Here is a 23,990-nt window from a genome sequence, read left to right on the forward strand (position 1 = left end):
TGTGTGATGGAGCAGGAGGTTGTTGTTCAGTTGTTTCTGTATCTGTTCTCTGTTCAACAGCATGTCTTTCTGTAGGTCTGTAGTTGAATATAAGCATCTCTGAGTTTTAACTTCTGCTATTCAGGACATCATCAGTAGTCTAATATACAACTTACCATTTTCAGGAGGTCTTGTGTATACACATATAGTGCACTTGCATTGTAATTCAAACTAGCTTTCTTTGTGGTAGATGTGGTGAAGGCACACATATAACCAAATCTGTATTTTTTGTAGAAATTAAAAGAATTTTAAAAGAATTTGCAGTCATTTTACTTCCCTCATCATGACAGCTTCATTTTTCCCTTAGCATTTACAAATTTTGGTCAGAATAAAGACTGAAACACATACCTTTTATTTTATTTTTACTTTTATTTTTGCTTTATTTTCACATCATGCCTTTGTTTCATCAAATGTTCTTTTTAAAAGGCATATGCAAAATCTCTGGGACATACTCCGTTGGCTGAACAAAGAGAGAACTTTGTCCTTTGAGTGTTAGAAACACATATTTCTAATCACCATTCCTTTTTCCTTCTTTTTTCTGTGCATTTCTTCCATATATGTCTTGTTTGGATAGCTTTGGAGGGGACCTCTAGCTGAACCTGACATCTTGTATCCATTTGCAAAAACAAATCTGAAGGCTGCCTCAGAAAAAAAGAGCACTTAACATACACAACAGCTTTCTTTAGTGACACTCTGCAAGTCAGAGCAGAAAGAGCTGAAAACAACCACAACAAGCTCCATCCTCAGACTTCAATTGAAAACATGCAACAATGTCCTTTTTTGCTGTTTTGTTTTGTTTTGTTGGGGGGGGGGGGCGGGGTGGGGTTGTTTGTGGGGATTTTGTGTTTTTTGGTTTGGTTTTTTTTTGGGTTTTTTTGCCTCTCCTTTTAAAAAGGAAATGGTAATTTTTGGACATTGTTACAATCTATTTGCATATTTTCCCTCTCACAAAAGTGTTTTTTATAACCTATTTGTAATAAGCAGCTCTTTTTCCCTAATAAGTATTAGCCAAACATATGAAACACCTCAGTTACAACAGGCTGTTGTCTTGGTTGCAGCTTCTTTTCAAATGCAGCTGCATGTTGATTATTTTCAGGCAGTCTATGCATGCTATTTAATATCTTGTTTCTTAGCATATTTCGATTTTTACCAAAGCCTAGGCAGCTTTCTTTCAAATGTTTCTCTTACTTGAAAATAGTAGCATATTGCTATTTCCTGGATAACCATGGTATACATATTTATACATGGTATTATGTAAATTTGGGAAGTCACCTGTGCAAAGAGGTAGTAATAGTTGGTTTCACTGCTGGAAAATTCCATCACTCAAGGAATTTCTGTAACCTCAGAGGCTGCTGAATGGTAAAGCCTGGTGATTAGATAATATGAGGAAGAGTATGTGACCTGCAGGACAGCTGTATAAGAACAGTGAAGATTCTGAGCAGCACAGAGACCTGCAAGCCCAACTGCTTTACCAAACCTTTACAGTCTGTTAAGGGATGGAAGGACACAGAAGTTATGTGGGGCCTTTCCACTCCCTTGCTCCATTGGGACTGGAAGCTTTGTGCTATCATTTTTAAGCTGTAGCATGTATAAGTAATTATCTAGAGGAATCAAAAAAAGATAACAATTTGCATTGTCTGTCTCACTCTAACCTTACATGCTGCTACACAGCTTTGCCCACCCAGCTGTTCCTATTGCTTCTATATTATGTTTGTAGTCAGCAGCTTCCCATTTGGATGTTGATGCAAACAGATTTGATTGCTCTGATTTGAACGTGAATAAGTATAAGTTGACTTATACATAAACTTTGCTGGTCTGTTTGGGTTCAGGGCTAGGGACACATCTTCACAATGACACTTGTATTATAAAGCATGTTTTATTTTCTGTAGATGGAATGCATCTGTTCACCTTGCTTTACCATACTTTAAAATGTGGCAGACCAGACAGGAATGAACCTGAGATAATTCCAAATTATTTGCTAATTATACAAATCCCAAGCATTTGGGGTTTTTTTCAAAGCATTGTATAACTGCTAGACTTTTCTCTAAATGAAGGTTCTAAAGAAAGCTCAAGTCTCTGTAAATCCAAGATTGAAAATTATAAGCATTCTCTATTTTAATAGATGTAAAAATTAATAAAGCTGTATATGAGAGTAAAACCATCATAAGCAATCTGAGCTATGTCCTAACAGCTGTTTGAAGAGTAGCCCATGAACTCAACAGATTGGCACTTGGAGTTGTTGCCAATGTAAATAGTTGTGAAATGCATTAATGTTAAAATGTTGTAGTTGAACTGACATCCTAATACTTTCTGAATAATAAGTATAGGATGTTGCAACTTTGCTATTCCAGGTGCTTTGCAGCAATAGCGTCTTATGTTCTTACACAGCTTCTTCCCGTTCTTCCTTCTCCAGTAATTTTTTGTGAGTCCACACTCTGTTCTATGTCTGTGTGCACTTATGCATGTACACACATACATGCACACATAAATGTTGCTTAGTAGGAGCAATTGCTTTATATAGAAGCTTCTGAAAAGTCAGATTCCTTCCAATATTTTACAGCTTACTTTAGTTTAAATTCAGAGTTGGTAAAGCAGGAACGCTCTAACAAATAGCAGATTGTAAAATCTTCTCTAGTTAGAGGATGTAAATACTGACTGGTTTTGATACTGATATACTGACAGCTACTGCTTTTCCCAGGGGAATAGCTTAGAATTTAATTTGTGTTCATTATGCAATATGAGTAATCAGAATATAGCTAAATATTAAAAAGACATTTCATATTTCTCATATAAACTTACTGATAAGATTTTTGTATTCATCTCCTAAAACCAGCAAATACATTCAGACCTTCTTACATGAGACACTAAATGGAAATATCTAATCTTTCCTCTTTTTTATTAATGAAGACAAAACCTACCTTTTTGTTGATTATTTTAAAAGTTCGCAACTTGGTTTGAAAATTAGTAGGCTTTCATATGAAGAAAGCATGTAAAGGGCATTTGCAACATATGCAGCAAATGCTTGTGTATAACTACATAGGTAATGTAAAAAATCTACTGGGAGCATCTGGATTCAAACAACTTTGTTGTGTTCATGAGTAATGAGTTTTACTCTGATTTCAAGCTTTCAACGTTTGGGATGCAGTGCAATAAATATATCTGTTCCTTGGTTTGCAAAAAGACTCGAGGAAATACATTTAATGGATAGTTCAAGGATTCTCCATTTTGTCCCTGCACAGACCAGCATGCATACTGCTTAGATGGTAGTTAAATATCAAGGAGTCCTGAATGACTTTCAGGAAAACATTTTGGCATCTGGGAAGGTGCTGTTTGTATCATTTTAAAAGGTGTGAGATGTATCACTCAGTGTGGGAAAATGTACACACATTTGGCCTAGTCAAGACTTCTCTGTTGCATGTGACAGCCACCTAATATGATAAATACCGCCGTGTTCAGTTAGTAACAGCATTTACACGAAATCATCAAATTCAAATTGACATTGCTTTAGTACTTAATTATGCATAAATTTATTAATAGTTATAATTGCATCTGAAATAAAGATTCAATTACTTGCTAAAGGTTTGAGTTCAAGTTTTAAAATACCTGAAAATTAAGAAAACATTGTATTGTTGAATTAGTCATGTTTGTGCTGATTGCCAGACTACTTTAGCTTTCTTCATGCCTTTGCATTTATGAAGCTCTAGTGTAGTGGTATTTGCTTAGCTTCTAATTTTGGTTTGCTTTTTGTGTTTTTTCTTTCTCTCTCTTGGTTGTGCCGTTCTTCTTCCCATGATACTGTGCTCGCTCTTTCCGTGCATCACCTGTGATACCCCCCTGCTCCGACCATTCAGCTGTTGGTGAAGGGGGTACATGAAACTCTGGTAGCTCAGAGAGTTGTTCCTGCTCTCATTACTCTCTCCAGTGACCCTGAAATGTAAGTTCCATGTCTGTCTTATATACCTAGCATCCCTCTTAATACTTAGAAAGAAATAGCCATCAGTTGTGTCTCTTAATCTAGCTGAATAAAAATTTAATTACTTTTAAAGGAAAGTAACCTTTAAATCCCTTATTTCTAAATAAAAATGTTTACTAAAACACATAGAATTAAATTGTATAAAAATGCTGAATAAACTTTAAATACAAAACTTAAATCCATGTAATTGAATTTTTGTTTATATTTAATCATGTTCTCAGTTTTCAAATTTGCTTACATAATTTCTGGCAGAAAGCTGAATACTACTATTCTGTAATGCTATCAGCTTTGCTACTGCAAAATTAAGCATCATCTGCATTAATGAAATGCAGAGTTGTTTTGGCTGCATCTCATTTCTGATAGACAACTGTGGCACTTGATTTTGTGGACATTTTGATGTGGTATTTCTTTCAAGCTAAGACGGGATGCTTTGCTGATCTCACTAACAACTTGTTACTAACAGATGCTCCAGCATGAATAGAGTCTTAGTGGCTTTAATGTCTTGTGTGGGTGACTAAACCAAGAACAACCCCAAGAGTCTGCCTGCCCATCCTCAGTCACAGCTAACCCAGTTCTTCACATTTACCAAAGCGTTTTTTATTGCATGTTGACTGGTTTACAGCTGACTCTTCGAGGCATGAGTGAAGCATTAGTTGACAAGCGGGTTGCTCCGGCCCTTGTTACCTTGTCCAGTGATCCTGAATTGTGAGTTTCGGACTGAGACCTTGAGATAATCCTGTCTTTTTCCTGGTCTGCTTTTTTTTTCCCTTTGTCATTGCTAGAACTAATGTAAATTAAAAGTACTAATTTTTTAATTTTTATATAAGTAGTTTTGTTCTTGTTGTTGAATACATCTTAAAGACCCTATTCTTCCATTGTAGTTCAGTAAGGATTGCTACAATCCCTGCTTTTGGGACCATCATGGAAACTGTTACTCAGAGAGAGGTAAGACACCTGTTGTCACCTGTGATTTTGTATAATAAAGAAGAGGATAATTTTTTAATAAATCCAGAAGAAAAGAAAGGGCAAGTCATAAATTCTTTCTTTCTTTCTTTCTTTGTTATATTCTCTTCCAAAGTTCTTTCTGGTTTTGCAATGGGCTTTTTTTTTTTCTGTCTAAACAAACCAACCCTTGTAACTAATAAAAACATTTCCTTCTAAATCTCAACCAAACATAAACAAACAGAGACAGATAAGTAGAGGGGAGGCCTGTACCAGAAGATGGGAAACCCCATGCTCAAAATGTTTTCTAAAACCTTCTCCAGTACAGTTATGAAATCTAACTCCATTATTTCCAAATGAAATATTTCTATTTTAAAATGGTGACCAAAAACATCCACATATTGTACTATTGTATATTATACTTTTTTTAGGTGCTTTAGGGTATCCTGCTTGGCTCCCAAATACTTTAGAAGAACACAAGACTCTTGTTGTTCCAGTCATATCTGCTAGTTTAGCCCTTGGTGTCCAAGATGGCACTAAAAGACATAATGATATTAGCGAAGTATTCCTTGAAGATAATGCAGGGATGCAATTCCTCCTCATTTTTTTAAGGATGATACCATGGTAATAGATAAGAATTCTGAAGACAGGATTCTACTGTAAACAGTCGAAAACTGAATTTTGTTTCATATAACAACTGTGCAGTCTGTAAGTCGTTGCAGCTTTTTGCAGAGCTTGCATTCTTCCCGTAATTTCAACATATTCTAAAAGAATGTGTTTGAGGAAATGTGAGTAATGTGAGTCAAGTCAGTGATGACTCACACGTACTTGGACGATGGAAAAGTTAGAATTTTGCAGCTTGGAATGCACGCCTGTAATCAGTTGGGAAGAATATTGTTTTGTTCAGAAATTACTGCATCCATTGCACTAATTATAATACCCTTACAGTACAAGGGTGATAGCACCTTCCAAAATGTATCATAAAATGTTCCTTCTTTCAAGTTTGAATCCAAATTAAATACTGATCTCATGATTGGTTTTCTAGCCTTTAGTTGAAGAAATCTTTTTAATTCCACTGACTTTATGAAGGTTACTTTTGCATCTCTGTCCTCTGCAAAAAAAATGTCAACCTATTCATTGAAATACATTACCAAAAAATGCTATTATTTGATTTCTAATTAAACAGGAAAACTCTGTAGTTATTAAGTAAAAGGGAAACTGTGATATCAGTTAAAAAAAAAGGGAGTATCAAACTCAAGGAAACCTCAGGAGGAAAGATCAGCTATATGCGGGGACCACCTGTCTGTTGTTAAAAGACCCGTCAGATTTAAACCCTGGTAACAGTCTTTAAAACATAGAGGTGCATCGAAGAGTTTGAAACATCCTCTTGGAAAAAATCTATAAATTAGAAGAAAGTCCAAGATGTGTCATCTGAAATGCAAAAGATTGTAAACATAATCTGAACTGATCAGAACAATTTCTAGCATCTTCATTCTTTTGTGTTCTTTCTATTTCTCTGGGAATTTTTAAGCTTCTGGAGAGAGTAAAAATGCAGCTGGCATCTTTCCTGGAGGACCCTCAGTATCAAGACCAACATTCGTTACATACAGAAATCATAAAAACATTTGGAAGAGTTGGACCTAACGCTGAGCCCAGATTTAGAGATGAATGTAAGTTGCATCCATGGGAAGATGCAGTCTTCTCTCTGTCCAAAAGCTAATAGGTATGCTGGTTACATTGATGGGGGTTTTCTTTCTTTTCTGTAAACTGTTATTATTTCAAGGGCATTCCAGGCTACCTTTTTATTTTAGGTGGTGCTACCACAAATTTTTATTTCAAGTTTGATTCAATCCATTAGATGTTCAAGGACAATCCCATCAAAAGCAATTGATTGGAATTCTAATTCCATGCTGATGTGTGAAGTTTCAAATGCCTGCAGTTGCCACATAGCACCTGTTTAATGCTAAACAAGTCTGTGGAAAGCAGTTTCAAATACTTATTCCTGTATTTACTTTTCCAGTTGTTATTCCACACTTGCACAAGTTAGCCTTGGTCAACAACCAGCAGTCTGTTGATTCTAAGAGATTGGATATCGCTACCCACCTGTTTGAGTCCTACAGTGCTCTTTCCTGTTGTTGTATCCTTTTTTCAGAGGAAGTCTAGCTGTTATTTCTCTGGTGGTGAGAGAAGTTTAATATTAGAGAAATAATTACGTTTGTATTTGAATCTGTGATATAAAACATGATCTATTCAATGTAAGGGGGAGGTTTTATAAGATGATGAATATCATGGAGTATCTGGACACCAGGTACCCACCAAACCACTCTCATTCTCCTCCTCAGCAGGATGGGTAAGGGTGGGGGAGAAAATCGGATGGAGGAAAAACTCGTGTCAAAATAAAGGCAGTTTAGTAAAGCATAAGCTATGCATGGAAGCAAAGCAAAACCGAAGATTTATTCTCTACTTTCCGGCTATTTTCCAGGAAGCAGGGCTTCAGCACATTTAGCAGTCACTCCAGAACACAAACATCATAATAGCAAATGGTCCTGCCCTGCCACCACCAGTTTCTCTTAGTTTTTATATCTGAATAAGCATCATATGGTGTGGAACATCCCTCTGGTCAGTTTGGGTCAGCTGTCCAGGCTGTGTGCCCTCCCCCAGCCTACTGATGGGGGGAATGTTTAGAGAGAGCGCTGATGCTGTGCCAGTGCTGCTCAGCAGTAGCCTAAGCACTGGTGTGTTGCCAACACCTTTCTAGGTACCAGTGCAAAGCACTGCACTGAGGACTGCTGTGCAGAAAATGAACTCCCGCTCAACCAGTTCCCCATATGGTAGAACTGATAAATGCTTCAAAAAACAAAGCTAAAAAAACAAAACTCTTCATCTTAATAAACGAGGAAAAAATCTTAAAATAATTATATGGATGTATGAAATACATGATTTTAAATATGTTTAAGATCTTTTTTCCTTTTTATTAGTCGTGAAGTGTCAAATGCTGTTCCATTTTCTTAGTTTTGCTGCTTCCCTTGTGTTCCATAAAACAACATTTTCAGAAGACAGAAAAAAAAAGTGTATTTTCAAAAGGCAATCCTTACAATACCTTAACACCCTGGATTTTAGTTATTTCAGAGGATTTAATGGTCAATCACTTTTTACCAGGACTGAAGTGTTTACGAACCGACATGGAACATCTCTCTCCAGAACATGAGGTGAGCAGTAAACTTTTTTTACCGAGTATGAGATGTAGGTGGCAGAAGTTAAAATGTGATGGCATTTAAAACCAGAAGTTAAGGAGAACTGCTCATAAGTGGTTTCAAAACATGACATTGAGGAGGTTTCTTTGGTAAAGAATAGGCCACATGATTTCAAAAACAGTAAAATCTTGTAAAATATCATTCTGAGTGAGGATCTCTGGAGAAAATACTCAGCCATCAGAAATGCATGTCAAAACACAGATCTTGCTAGACTGAAGAAAAAGGAAATGCTTTTGTTTATATTTTTGGTTTTGTTTATGTTACTCAAACCAAGGATGCACTAAAATCATTGGCTACAATATATCCAAGGAAATTTAGATAAAAATTGTGGAGTGATGGAAAGAAACTATTAAGAATCATTAGGGAAGTAGAGTCATAAAATACCTGGGGTACAATTTGTATCTGGATTACTGTGTCCAGTTCTGGGCTCCCCAGTACAAAAGCATGGACTTAGTGGAGAGATTCCTGTGAAGGGTTGGAGGAGAAAATGAGGGATCTGGGACTGTTAAGCCTCAAGAAGAGAAGGCTTGGGTGAATTTTATCAGTACCTGAAGAAAAGGTCCAAAGAGGACAGAGCCAGGCTCTTCTCAGTGGTGCTCAGTGACAAGACCAGAGAACCATGGGCAAAGCTGGGTTTTTTGGGTTTTTTTGGGGTTTTTTTGTGAGAATGACAGAGCAGTGGCCCACATTGTCCAAAGAGGTTGTGGAGCCTAAATGCTTGGATTCTCAAAAGCCATCTGGACATGTTCTTCCTCGGCATTTGGCTTCAGGTCACCCTGCTTGAGCAGGGGGTTGGACCAGATAATCCTCCAGGGGTCCCTTCCAGACTCAACCACTCTGTGATTCTGTGAATTGTAAAGTGCCGATTAAGAGAAGCAGACAGGACAACATGGGAGTGAACAATACCTTCTCTGGTATGAGGAGCTTATAGAAAGCATCAAAAAACCCAAAAAAGTTAGCAGAAGAAGGCAGCTTAAATAACTTGAAAATCTTGGCCATATGCACCTTTTTGGTCAGTACTTGAAGAGGATGAATACTAACAGATATTGAAACAAAGAGATCTTAAGTCAGTAGTAGAAATAAAAGAGATGTTGTTTTGTTGCATGTTGGGGAAAATCTTAAAAGGATGAACATTTCAAGGGATGGAGGAAAAGATTTAATCAGAATGTATGGAAGAGTACTGTTGTAGTCTTTAAAGATTAATACTGCACTTTCGTGAATTACTTTGTATGTGAGAAAATTATTTTATTTTCCTTGTATGTGCAAAAGTGACTGAATTGAGATGACTGTATTCTCTAGGAGTCCTAAGTTCTTATATTCAGTAACAAAGCTCCTTCTTCCACTTACATTTGCCATCTAAAAGCCTGTAGTATCAATCTTTTATTTTCTATGTATTATTACTGGAGGAACTTTTCAACCTGAAAGAACTTGAGTTCAGAAGGCTGAGTCAGAAGAAACAGCATCACTCAAAGGCAACAGAATTGTGTTCCATACCACATGCAACACTGGAGGTCTGGCAATGATAGATATTCTGTGTTCAAAGAGAGGTAGAAGATGGATTGGGAGGTCTTAAACATAGATCTGAAAGCTGCAAGTTAGGCAAAAGTTTCATTTTCTTTCACCAGTGGGATAACTGATTTAATACTGCTACTTCATTTTTGTAGTTAACGTAACTTCTAAGGTTTAAAGACATAGTCAGTTCAAAAGATACCCTGAATTAGAACAAGGGGTTTGATTGAGTTTGAATTTTGTAGTCAGAGAAGGAAGTAAAGACTGGAATAGGATTTAAAATAAATCAGTAAGTAAAGACAGCTCTCAATCCTCCATTACCACATTCTACATTACTGTGCTTAAGTAACTTCAGTCATGATGCCAAGTGCTTTGGCTTTTTAGCCAAAGAGCAATATAAAATTAAAAATATTTACTCCTGCTCCAGTGGGTTAGAAAACTCACTACAGGCTTTACAATTTTTATCGCTTTTTTTGTAGAAATAGATATCTAGTGCTTGATCAGCTTTCACTTCAATAGGATGTTTGTAGGCATCATGATAGAGGCTTCTGAGATACAGTGAGTTCCAGTGTCTGTCTTGGAAGCCTTCTATCTGAAAATCATGTTTTCTGAAATGAATGTCATTTACTGTCTCAAATTAATTAAACATTTGCATAAACAGAATTAAGCCTCTTTTCATTATTTTGGCCTCTATGGTGTTATTCATGATTCAGTGGTATATCAATTGACAAACACACATTTTCTAAATGACAGAGCCTTAGCTCTAATGGCTTTAACATCAGTACAGAGTTTATGCTCATCTTGAAAGGGTAACATTGTGGAATTGGCTTGTGTGGTGCTGTCTGGCAGAATTTACCACTCATACCTCATACTTGTTTTCCTTTCTTTCATATAAATAAAAGTGTAAGTTGGGCATTTAGGTCAGACTTTCTCATCTTTGAAGGAAACATTTCACCTTGTGCAGTCATTCAGATACTTTACCAGCATCTCTAGTTCAATGTCAAGTCCCTTCTTCCTCATTTTCCACTTGCCTTCTATGGGTTTTCAAAGTGGATTTGAGTTGCACGATAGTGAGTCAGTACTTGGTAAAAATATTTAGTCCATATACTGCAGTATTGTTTATAAGATTTCAGCATGTTAAGTCTCTTAAGTGTCTCTATATTTAGAGTTAGTGCTCTAAAATATTTCTCTTTAAGGACATGTGATTTCATAATCAGTCCTATGACCAAACAAGGAGAACCCAAGGGAATAGGTCTGAGCGCTATGTGCAAAGCCATAATGTAGAAATTTAGAAATTAAGTTTTAGAAGATGCAAGAATCGCTCCAATTCATCCAAGAATTACAACGCCTTCCCAGAACGAGCTGTGCAATGGATGGGAAAGCCATCCTGTTATTGAAATGATCCTGGGTCCTTGATTAATTATTCTCCCCTTTGATAAAGGCTTCATATTGTTGATATTTAGAACATCTGGATTCAGATGTATAAAAATGTAGGAAAGCTCCAGTGCACAGGTGGAAATTAAAAGTAATAAAAATTATGGTGGCTGTGCTTGAAAATTTCGGGGCTTTTTTGATACAGAACAAAAAGCTTGTTTTTTCACTAGAATTCTGAATGTATTTCTCTTGTACCTCAGTACTCTTGAGCCTAAATATTTGTATAACATTTTATGCAAATGGGGGACAGCAAATGTAGCAGGAAGAGTTGTAGTCCTGTTTGAATGCCACTCTCTGAAACACTCAAGGGTGTGTAACACCTGCTACCTAAAATGTTTCAAATGCTGAAGTAATTCTGGATAAATAGAGTGAGCAGTGGCACAGGTCTGCAGACCAGGCCACATCTTATCAGTGTAATTAAAGGTTGTGCTGCAGACTTGACAGAAACTAGAATTTTAATTGTAGCAAATACATTTCAAAATAGTTATCAGTTGCTAGTAACCCCATTAGTGACTCATCTGTATTTCAGAGATTGAAAATAGGTTTTTTCCTTTCTTGTATATATTCAGGTTTGGTAAGACAGTACTAATTTTAATTGCTTGTGGCTTTGAGATTTTAAGTTTAGTGTCTCAAAAAAGTATTTTGCTTTCTTCTGAGCTGTGGCAGAGGAAGTTTCCATTTATGCAGTGTGTGTATATATATGTGTATTTGTATATATTCATAGTTTCATACTTTGCATTCTAACTTTTTTACCTAAATGTTTCAAAACATGTCTTGGTTTGAAAAAACATGTGTCTGCTAAGGAAAGCAGGAGCCTCTCTTGAAATGGAAAATGTAACCTCTCTCCCTCTGTTGTAATTTTGAAATTAAGGGGCTCTCAGGCAAAGATATGAGAGTAAAAACAACAGCTCTTTATTAGGAAAAGTAAGAATAAAAATGCAGTAATACAAAACAACACTGTCAGAGTCAGAATTCTACCTTGACACCCTGTGGGTCAGGGTGTTGGTAGCAGTCCAAATAGAATGGTGGCTGCAGTCCTGCTGGAGTGGCAGATGCGGTTCTTTGAAGCAGTGAGCCTGTAGAAGGGTGTGGTTTTTCTTCTGAAAAATGTAATGAACAGGGCAGGGACTCATTTATCTGTCCCATGAATTACCTGTATGATTTTGTTGCAAAGCCTCCTATTGGGAATAATTTCCTTATTTTTGGAAAAGTGTAAAAATGTCAGTGCGGAGGTGTCTTCAGTCTTAAATACTCTGCAGAAGCCTTCAACACTGTAATTGCTTAAATAGAAGGAAAAAGCCATGAATCAAGGAACTCTAGAAGATGTCAGGGGAATGGTATCAGGTTGAAGTTAGCACTTCCTTCCATTAAGATATTGTCTTAGGATACTGTCAAACTTTTTTCTTTCCTTGCTTTTTCTTTCATGCATAATGTTCATGAAGATATAGTGTGTCACAGATGTGGGTTTGTTTTAGTGCTGTTTTTGAAAGCTTAGGGCAAAAGGACAGAGTCCTGAACTTCTGTAACTATTTGGAAAACATTTTCTTCCTTAAGTTATTTTGAACATTTTTGTTGTTTCTAACCACAAGGCATTATCAGATAACTGGAACTCAAAGGCACTTGAAAAAAAAGAAACAGGGAAATGTTTTAAACAATTCTGCTAATGGCAGAATTACTTGCAGAGTAGATTTCATAAGAAGTGTTAAAGGAAAAATGTCAAATGTCATGTATCTCTCTTCCTTATGTGTCTTAGGTTATTTTGAGCTCCATGATAAAAGAATGTGAACAGAAAGTGGAAAACAAGACCGTCCAAGAACCGCAAGGGTAAGACTTCCACTTCCCGTTTTCTATGTGCCTCCAGAGTATTGTTCTGCAGAGTGTATTCCATAATGCTGTCCAAGGTTTGGGACCTGAAATCCTGCATTGACATATGCTGTATTTGAAAACAGATTTTGGAAACTTTAATACAGTGGTTGTTTCTGTCTCCAGTATAAAACATGAGACAACAGTTATTTTTATAGGAATGTTGTTCTTAGTTCTTAATTTTTTGTTCATTTAAAGCTGTATTTAAATTTCTGTCCTGAATCTGAGAAATAAGGGAGTGCCTGGCCTAAGTGCTTAGAGCAATATATGGAGCAGATACTTTGTCACCTGCGGGGGTGACAACCTGCAGGCTGAGGGAATTGTTCTGGTCCTGAGAATGACTTTGTTCAGGCTGGTTTGCACAGGACTGGTGCACACAAGAACAGTTTCTCCAGTGTATAAACTGACCCCTATGTAAGTGTGCTGGTTAGGCAGTAGGCTGACTTTGGGAAAATGCCACCTGTGTTGCACTTTTGTAAAACACCTTTTCCACAAACACAGAATAAACCCAGCTCTCAGCAGCAGACACACAGTGCACATGCATCCATTTACTTCACATGTAGAGATGGTATCATTTGTGTGTACTTCCTGATAACAAAAGTAACCAACAGACCCACGTTGGATGTGGAAATTTGGAATGTTCAATGTCATTATGATGAGTTGTATGTGCTCTGTTGCCTGCTTGTTGCCTGGAATGGCCTGCCAGCAGGTAAATTCTTGTGGATTATTATATAATTTAACAAATCCTTAGCAGTGTTGCCAAGGATGTGATAAGATATCTGAAAAGAGAATCTGTTCTCCATCCCGATGCTTTGTCATGAGAATTGAGGCAATTACTGAAGCCTGTTCATGTCATGCTTCCTTATCTGTAAAAAAAAAAAAGATAGAATTTACTTTTTGAAAGAGGTCACACATGGTCCTGAAGTTTGAGAATGACTAAAATAAGAAAGGTGTACAAGAACTCAACAGAAGAAATGCAAAGCAGAAAAAGGGTCAGTCTCTGCTGCACCAAGTAAAAAACTTCAGGCTTTACTAGTAGTAAATACTTTGAAATGACAGTCAATCCTATTAAGCCATTACAGAAACATAAATGCAAACATCATACAACATCTAATGCATTTTCTTTAAGAATGCAACTGCTGAAAACTAAGATATGGAAAGGATAAGTCTTTGCAGTCTGTTCCTTTGTTCTTTAATTAGCCTTCTCCTTTCTTATTTAATGTTAGGCTATGGTTGTAGTCTTGTACTGTACAAAATCAACAAGAAATATTTTACCACTGAAGAAATGACCTTTTCATATACAGAAATATCTCTTGTTTTCTTACTAAGTGCTTGCTAATTTCAGTTCCTAATTTCAATGACAAATACATATTTGACAAAGGATTTAAATAAAACTGGGATATAAATTACTGGGGTTTGTTAATAGCGTGGCAGTGCACACACAGAAATCAAAGTGAGTGCAAAAGCAATCTTCTGATGTTCTTAAGATATCTTGTCTTTTCCCCTTCCTGTTAGAAAAGCTTGGTCAAATAATACAGGACCAAAGAAATTGTTTTTTCAGAAGATTAAACTCTACATTTTTAAATATTGGATGGATAGCCACTTTTGTTAAACATTTTGTTTAGCAATTAACAAGGTATTTTAATAATGGGTAACACATTACAAACTGATTGCTATAATATGTCCATTAGGAATGTTTATTTTGGCCTAAAGCTTCCCCATAAAACAGGCAGAACTCTGTGTAGCATCTGATTCATTTGTCACCAGGAAAAATTTGATGTTTAAGCATTATTTTTATTTGTTGGTTGGGTTTTGTTTTGGTTTTTAAATAATGGATTGTTTTAAACAAAGTATACTATTGCTTTGTTGGGTTCTTTGATTACTTCTTAAAGATGAGAGACTCAAATTATTTGATTTGATATTAATTTTTGCTATGTTTAAATATTCAGTTTGTATAGCAATGGAAGTACTTTGGAGGCTATTTATTTTGGATATTTAAACTTTTAACTATGCAGGATGCTGTGGATTATGTTTCTCTTTCCAGTAACAGTATTAGAAAACATGAACTTCGAGGCTCTGTAGTTGCTACTGTTTAATTTTTGACATCAGATACCTGATATCCCCCAAACTTTTTCAAGAACTTATGGAACACTTCCTTGTTTTCCTCAGTCTTATTCAGGATCATTAGACTAATGAAAGCACAGTTTGTTTAGAACTACAGGTTTGTCACCAGTTGCTAAGCTTTCTTTTCTGAAGTGAGCAGTTTTATTTTCGTAATACTGCTAATGCTTGGAATGTACAGTATTTCCCAAATAAGTTTTTGTAACTACACACAACTCTAGGCTACCTCATAGTCTGAGATAACTTCTTGTCCTTAACTAGCTGACAGTGAGTGCAAACTGTTACTTACATAATTTATATGCCCTTGCTTTATCATTAAATCAAAGGAAATTGCAAAAGGCATCCATCTTATTGTAGCAGTAATTTCCCAGCTGAGTTTTATCAGCTGGAAATATGTGATTCATTAGTTGACTGGAGATGTTTAATCAAGCCAAAGATGTCTGGCTACATGACTGTGCCTGAAATAAATATTTTACTTTAAAAGTTTATAATTAAACTATTTGCAAATCCACAATACAGCTTTAGTGAGAAGCTTCCCTTTTATTTTTAAGGTACTTTAAAAAGATCCAGAAATCATTATTACTAAGCACCTTTTTTCTGTAGTGTGAAATGGGAGACAGTAATGGGTACATCCCTTCTACCTTTGAAGAAATCATTCAAGCTCTGTTGAAACAATTCAGCGTTAAGTTTTATCTCCTTGATGCAAGTGCGTCTAACAGAACTGTTTATAACTTTTCACACTGAAAAGTCAGTTCCTGGAATCTGGCCTTTGCCAGTAAGACAGATTTTGTGGTCTTAGTTATAATTTTGAAATGCAGAGTCCACACTGAGTTCACAAAGGAGAATTTATTTGGTAACGGTTTCTAAAATTGTCCTTGTCCAATGTTGAAAAACACTTGCCATTTTGACTACAAATATAGGAAGTATGGAATATTTGTTAATATTCTTGCTATGTACACTTACTCTGTCTTGAGACAGACGACTCCTATTGTGCTAAACAGTTATATAAATCTGAAGTTAAGCTCACTGATATGTTGTTAATTTAAAAAAAAATTAAATCTGCTAATTTCATGTAATAGGGGTAATTTCTTATATTTCTTATATTATTCGAAGCTTAGCATCCTGTAGTTTCAGCATTGATTGGATTGTTCCTTCCAGTCCAGTTTGTGGGAAACCTATGAACTCTCCATTGTCCTGTCTAGTATGTCTCAGTTAGGAACATCCAAGCACAGGTGACAGAAGCCACATTCACAACCAGAAGAAGCAGATCCTTACCCAGCAAGGGGCTGACCAGTAGGGCTCAGGGTGGCGTTTGCAAGAAATTTATAAGGAGATCAAAGGAAATCTGATAAAGTAATATAAAATAAAGATTTATTGAGAGTTACTATGTTGACAATCCTCACAGTTTTTAACTCTGCTCAAGTGAAAGTAGTTCGAAAAGAAAGAGTTGAAAATTAAGGAGACGGGTCATTCTTTTGTACTTACCTTGCTTTTGTTCTTCTCTACACATCTGCTAATGTCGCTGTTAGAGGCAGGTTACTTGGGTTAGAACGGTCTGTGTCTGAACTCGTACTGGTGAACTTACACTAAATAAACACAAGGATTGACATTTCTGGTGAGAAGGCAAAGCCAGTCTTTCACAGGGGTATTTGTCACTACAGCAATTCCCTAGTAGGTAGCAAATACTAATGTGGTGACATCCAAAGGTACTAAAAATTAGTGTGCACAAAAATATTTTACCATTTTCACAGGCACTGTGAGCATATTATAATAAATTTAACAGTGTATATATGGGCTAGATAGTGATGGGTTTTTAATTTTTCTTCACAGACTGGTCTTTTTTTATTGAAATCTACGAAACACAATGACAGTTTAGCTGCTTAATAAATAACAATATAATGTTCTTTTTAATTTGTAGTCTCATGCCACTAAATATTTTCCTTTCCTAGCTCGATGTCAATTGCAGCGAGCCTGGTAAGTGAAGATACAAAGACCAAGTTTTTGAACAAAATGGGCCAGCTGACTACATCAGGTGCAATGTTGGCTAATGTGTTCCAGAGGAAGAAGTAAGATGGGAAAAGGAACTCCCAGCTAACACTAAGGTGGACCTCACAGAGACTGGTTCCTGTACTTGAAGTACTTGCCTTTTAATTTCTTCTGTCTTATGTTCTTGTAGTATAATTTTATTCTAACCTCCAAAGATATTTGCACTGCTTTTGAATATCGCTGTGTATCTGTTAATTTTGGGTTAACTGTGGTTGATATAAAACTGAAATCATAGTCTGTACCAAGTCCCTGTTCTGTGTTCTTGTCTTTCCAGCATATTTTTTTTATATAGTGGAAGGTTTTGGTTTTTTTTATTTTCTGACAGGATATCAGCAAATATCTGTATTATACATGGAGCTATTCTGACGGTACTTAAAATAATGTAAATTTGAAGTCATTGTCATGAAGTAATAAAAGTGGAGATTACTTATGTATTTAAATTATGAGAGAGTAATGCAGATTTTTTAATTATGTTTCTAAAAAGAAGAGGAGGAGCCACCAGCATTTGTCTGTGCTTCTAGGGTTGTTTTTGTAAGTATTGTGCATCTTGAATCCAGAGGAATTGCAGTATCTAATGTATGAGACTGCTTGCACTGCATCAGTCTGCAGGGAATGCTCATGTTTCACATGCTTTATGCTGACATTGTAAATGCTGTACAAAGTCCTTCAGATAAAATTCTCGCATCTGTGTGGTTTTTTGAGGGATTTTTTTCTTTTGTAGGAATTTTTGTTTTATTTTAAAGCACTTTACAAGTCTACACATCCACAGGCACAACCACTAAGTAAAGGAAATACATGATAAATTAATAAATGTGTAAGCTACTACACAGGGTCCCCACTACAGTTCTGCAGGCAGAGGAAACCTTATGCAGGAGAGAGACAGCTTTCGTCTTGCACTCAGTGTGCAGTTCTGTGGACTGTAAAAACTAAAGATATTTTGTTATTTAGATTGAATTTCAGTTCAAATTTAATTTTGGAGTGTTTGAAATTATTCTGAGTTTGGTGTGCAGTTTCTTTAAAATGTTAAGTAGACTGCCTACCTACTATTTGAAGATGACATTACAGGGAGTATATTCAACTACCAAATATTTTTCTTAGCAAGGAAGCATTAACAACTAAATCCTTTTCTTCTTATACAGCACTTACTTCCCCCCTCTTTATGTCAATGTAAGCCTCTGAAAGTAAACTCAAGTGCATACATGAACGGGTATGAGGTAGCAAAATATAAAAGCTCAGGCCTTCTCTGACATGGTACCAGTTCAGCTGGAAGTATGGGCATCCTTGAGGACAGGGAAAGCAAAAAAGAGCAAGGGAATAAAGTACTCCCCCCTGAAACAGAATATGGGTGGAATAACAGGTCGAGTATCACCCTTAGATGGAGATAACTTGAGGCTTCTGCCTGCTTCATGTCTGTGCCCGTTGGCTCCGCATACGGTGTTCCTGCCACGGTTGTGTTGTGACAGGGCCTGCTGCTCACGTGCACGCCATCGGTCCCCTTGCACTGCACTGATGGAACATTTCTCTGGAGGTTACAGACAGCTCCATGCCTTCGTGTTGCTCGTTACCATGAAATTATGCTTTTAGCAGACTGTGAAATGGAGACATTCCTGAGGAATGGGAAGTGGTGACGTTCCTCTCTATTGTTCTGTTGTCAATAAAAAGTTTTGTATACCTGCCTTGTCTTGTTACTTCTGCTCTTCTCTGGAAAAGATAATCACATCAACAGAGCTGTTACAGGAGAGACATTTAATGTACAGAAATTGTTTAGCCTTAACTCTTTTTACGTAGCAGGTGGTAGACTGAACTTGCTCAATTTCCTTTGCTCCTAGACCTGTGGTTTTACTGCCATTTTCATTCAGGGTCTCCTCCTGTGTCTCCTGTGCCGCAGTTTTGCTTTGGATTTTTCTTCTCCTCTTTTCTGACTTCTTGGGCAGTTGCTGTGCCAGAGACAACTCTGTAGCCTGAGACTGAAAATAACAGGTCCATGGTTAAGCTGCTGCTTTCTAAAGCAGGGCAGCTGCCTGTGAGAGTGGCTGCTCACCTACACTGAACTTCATCCACTGTTTGGAAAACTTGTGAATTCACATGAGCCAAAAAACTGACAGCAATTTAACTGTGGAAAAAGTGGGATGAGACTCTTTAGTTTGTTAATATAAGTGTATCATCTTTACCCCCATAGGGTAATAGGTTCAGTCTCTCCAGTCCCTTGAAAAGTAGTTTTTGCTACTCACGATTCTACTTCACACCGGTTGTAGGAATTTGAGCAAGGATCGCAGGAAGACCAGCACAGTAACTACTGAGGTGAGAAAATTACTGTGTAGGCAGCAAACTTCCAATGCAGGCTGTCTTCATGAGTTTTGCCTCCTAAATTTCAGGTCTCTGTTAGTATATGTTGGTTGCAGGTTGTTGGTTTTTCAGTGTTTATTAGTTTTCAAATATGAACGGACTTTCAAGATTGCAAGAAGTTGTTCTGTGTGGGGGGCTTGGTGATATTTGGGCTTTTTTCTGGTTATTCCTCCTAACTCTGTCACTGTAGCATTCAGAACTGGAAAATAAAAAAGAGACCTATTTAATGAAAAGAATTACCAGAACATTTTAAATTAACCTTCCTCCCCACCTTTCCTGTTACTATTTAAAATAAGTTAATCTTTTGGGAGAAAATGTTTTGTTAAAAGAAAGCAGTTCATCCCCTAAGGGTTGTCTTCAATTGCTTATGGTTCTGCCTGAGTAAGGATTCTGTAAAAAACCTAAATGTTTGCTTTATTTACATTGCCTGAACCTCTTCAACTTGTTAGCTTTAAATGTCGAAGGTCTTATGGTGCCCCTGGTGAAATTTCAGACAAAATCTTAGCATCTTTATTTTAAATATTGACTCTTGTGTTCTTAAACAAAAGTGATCAGTGGGCTGAAAGCACCTGGCTGCCTCAATGTGTTTTCTGTAGATTAAGCATAAAGCTAATTGGTATTATGCCTATATTTGGTTCTGAAAGATAGTTTTCTAGCACTCTATATTAGGCAACTTGCTCTTTTTGTGTCTTCTCAACAAGGTGAATAAAGGGAGCTCCATAAGAAAAGCTGCTCAGTCTTCTGTTAGTATCTTCCTATTCCCCTACTGCATCAAGAAGAAAAACAATCCTGCTATTACTGTACATGAAAGTATATTTTGGTTAGGAGAACTAAAAGCAGTGTTTGCATGGATTTGGGGCTAGAAAAGGTAAGGAAGCTGATGGATTGAAAGATTAAAAATTGTCCATGAAAAACATCTGTTGTGAAGAACAAGGAGTTTTTGTAATATATGGTGGGAATTTATTGCTACATAGGGATGATAAGATGATTTTGCAGAAAATTAGATCTGTGGCATTTTTCTACACTCTCTGTTGTGACACTGTTAATGTCATTTCTCTGTTCCAGGAGTCAGTGGCTCTGTATTTTAGTGCATTTATGAATGTGAGTATAATGCATTTCAAATGTTTAAAGTAATTTCCCATATGGAACTTACTGATGATGATATTTAAGTGAACCATGAAGCACCAGCACAGGTTTATGGAGCAGAAAGTCACTGACGTGTTGATACAGCAAAGTGATTGGCATGGCACTGATCTGAGGTGGAATCACAAAAGTTCCTGCGTCAAATGTAAGTGCTGATGAATAACAGGAATGAAGGCAACAAGATTTCAAGGAATCTAGTTCACTGCTTTTCTGAGTGCATTTTACTAATATTACTAGTAAATACATTTGGATCCATAGCTAATTTGGTTTAGACTATGAAATTGGTCAATGGAGGCCCAGAGGACCATGGCTGTTGAATAAAGCTGTTTGGGTCCTGGATGTCAGTGGTGTACACTGATCTGTCATGTATTAACTAACCCAGGTGAGTAACCATGAATAAGTAATCATTTTTCCAGAGAAGCTGTTTCTAAGGTTTAGCTTACAAGCTGTTTTAAGGTTTCCTTAGGTTTAATGCTGGCCAGTTTTCATCCATACAGGTAAGCTATAGGAAAAGATGATTCTGCTTATAGTTAGTAACAATCAAGTCAGTGGCAAAACACCTTTGTCTTTGGAGGCACCTGCGCTGTGTGCTGAGCTTGAATGTGTATCACACTTCCAGTCTGGTGAAAGACTTCCTTAGGCTGAAGATTTCCATTTCCTAGAAACTTCTGAGCATGAGCAGTTCTACTGCAGAAGTCAGTGACTTGAAACAGTGACTCACCACTTGGTGTCAAGGGCCAACACCATGGCAGGGGTCAGTCTGGTTCCTTTCCCAGCTCTGGGATTGCATGTGCTTGCCACTGCCTCCCTTAGTCACCCCATGTCAGGCTGGTCTGCACCCTCTTTTAGTTCACCATCCCACAGAAGCAGAGGGCTGTTTGTTCTACCATTTAAATACTGTTTGTAAATAGGGCTGTCTGCTGTGTATTTGAATATTGCCATTCTCAGAACTAGTGTGACTGTGGCCTTATGCTGCTGCTCCTTGTCCTGCACTTTTACAGTTTTTTCCCATTCTGTAACACCTGAGAGGCCTCTTCAGGCGATGGAGGCAGTACAGTGGAGTCCTGCTGAAGTGACAGCAGCTGTAAAAGAGCATGTGCCTTGTAGGATCATGTGGGTCGTTCTGTCAGGCATTTGCACCTTCCCTTTAAATACGCTGCAAGGGGAGGGGAAGTGGTGATGGGGAAGAAGCAGCTGCAATGTTTAACGGGCAGTAAGGGCTCATGTAGGTTTGATTGCTGGCAGATTAATGCACTCCATTGATCTAGGTATGAGTCATCTCAATCAGGTGAGTTTTCAAAGGAGTTTGGGATCATTAAGTGTGCTATTAAATAAAATGGCAGGGTGGCTCTGAGGAGCTGGTAATGCGGTATTGCCAAGGGGTTAGGGTCTCAGTCCCCCTGTTGGTGGGTGTTTGCCAGCCTTAAAGACTCATCTCCAGGGATTGAGGAGTATCCTGGGCAGAGCAAGCTCCCCAGGCCATGCCAGTATTGCTCTTGTCCCAAGGATGAATATATGACTCAAGTCTTAGAGGTCAACAGGTATCTTACAAACATCAAAGTTAAAAATTCACCATGACTTTGTATTTCCTCCCTGGAGTATGCAGGCATAGCTGTTGCCACAGTGGCTGGTGATAACCTATCAGCTCAATGTCTGCTTGCACGTACTTCAAATATCTGACGTACTAGCGGTGGGTGGTTGGGAGCATTTTTCTTTTGAATGCTGTGGACTTGAGGTTTTTAGACAGGCATTTAGCAGTGGTACATTTTTGTGGGATTGTAAAAGGTGTGTTGTGTAAACCACACCAGTGTGACTAAGGAGCTTTATTATAGTTGCTCTGTCATGGGAAATACTTGTGTGTTTGAAAATTTCAAGGAGTCTGGGCAAAAGAATGCTATGGATACTTGCCTTTCATAGGAAGAAAAGAGTTTCAAGTTGACAACTTTTTTTTTTTTTTTTTGTGTATGAATTGGGGTTTTTTGTAAATAATAGAACTTCTTAAAATTAATTTATTTTAATAGCTAGCTTTCTCAAATAAAACTAGAGCCTCCTGTGCTAAAATGTGCAGATATTTTTCTACCTTTTTTCTCCAAGTGTAGAAAGCTCCACATGCTGGGTCATACAGTAGGGCTCCCTCCCTGCAGTGGGTGATGAGGCAGCTGAAAGCAGCCTTTTTCCCTGGTCCCATGGCAGACTCTGCATGGATTGCTGGTACTCCAGAAGCTGTCCTGTGAGCCACCTGCCCCGCAGGGCATCCCTCTGGTTTAGAGGGATCTTTCCCAGAGCTCTGACTTCGCACTGCACTGCCTTTCTTGCTCACCTGCTGAGAGGCAGGTGCTCATATTTACACAATCTGTATTTAGTCCACAGACTGAAACCCCAGATAGCCTTTGTGACACATAATGAAAGAAATGAAAGAAAACCATTGGTCGTGATCATGCCTTCATCTCATCTTTTATCCCTCGGCAGCATGTGAGAGGCTAGGGAATGCCTTCACAGCCTTCCTGCACATGAGAAAAAGTTTCCTAGGATGCAACCATCTGCTTTTCAGTGTTGCTTCTCTACCTGAGTTTCTATCACCTCACTTGGAAGACCTGGATTTAACACAGAGCCTCCTGGTTCTCCCTCCTGGGGAAAGGGGCATCACAAGGTGTTGGTGTCCTTATGCAAGTAAGGGGAGCTCAGTGGCATGGATAAAGTAAAGAACAGCTAGGGATATAAACATGAGTGTACAGGTGCTGCTCAGATGCTCTGGAGTGTCCACCATACCATTCCTGACCTTTGTTTCTTGGGTTGAAAGTTTTGGAAAGATGGGAGACAAATTCGGGCATTGGCTGGGACTGAGTTGCCATTTATCCAAGCTCCTGTAGTTTTTACACTGATGCTGAAGGGGTTTAATTTTCACACAGCTACAAAACTTGCAGTGTTACATTGATGTAGATAGCAACTTTTAGAATAGCATTTAGCAGGTAATACCCACTTTCTCTCTCTAGGAAGGAAGTAAGAAGAGATCCATACTGACCGCAGCCCTGCTAAGCGGTTAGCCAGGCTCACGGTTTGTTTTCCATGGCAGGCATCACCAAAGAAGGGATCCTGGAATTATCCAAGCTATTATTTTCATTCTGTCCACTGCTAAGGCTGCACAGGGTTTTCCATCTTTCATAAGAGCTTCCCAAATACTAATCCAGTTTATGCTTGTGTGCCACAGTGGTGAACAGAAACAAGAGGCACCCAAATGCCACCGTTAAGTTTGAAACCTTAATATTTCAAGCATTTTGGTTTTATTCAAAACAGGTGCTTTGCAAAGGTAGCTGACAAAA

The 23,990-nt window shown here is 37.6% G+C and overlaps 1 protein-coding gene across 3 annotated transcripts in view; it reads left to right on the plus strand.

Annotated features, from left to right (window-relative positions):
* Nucleotides 1-18,857, plus strand: part of RELCH (RAB11 binding and LisH domain, coiled-coil and HEAT repeat containing) — a 76,817-nt gene extending 57,960 nt beyond the window's left edge. For 2 of the 3 annotated variants that reach the window (XM_031503937.3, XM_077786083.2), the window contains 7 exons: nucleotides 3,891-3,973; nucleotides 4,894-4,957; nucleotides 6,486-6,624; nucleotides 6,975-7,091; nucleotides 8,075-8,163; nucleotides 12,905-12,975; nucleotides 17,085-18,857. In XM_031503937.3, the coding sequence (XP_031359797.3) occupies nucleotides 3,891-3,973; nucleotides 4,894-4,957; nucleotides 6,486-6,624; nucleotides 6,975-7,091; nucleotides 8,075-8,163; nucleotides 12,905-12,975; nucleotides 17,085-17,205 (684 nt within the window). In that variant the 3' untranslated portion in view covers nucleotides 17,206-18,857. The remainder of the gene's footprint in view (nucleotides 1-3,890; nucleotides 3,974-4,893; nucleotides 4,958-6,485; nucleotides 6,625-6,974; nucleotides 7,092-8,074; nucleotides 8,164-12,904; nucleotides 12,976-17,084) is intronic. The other variant, XR_014952597.1, reaches the window with a different exon arrangement.
* Nucleotides 18,858-23,990: the final 5,133 nt, after the last annotated feature.

The sequence above is a fragment of the Lonchura striata genome, chromosome 2, assembly GCF_050655825.1.
Source record: "Lonchura striata isolate lonStrDom1 chromosome 2, ASM5065582v1, whole genome shotgun sequence".
Lineage (NCBI taxonomy): Eukaryota > Metazoa > Chordata > Aves > Passeriformes > Estrildidae > Lonchura > Lonchura striata.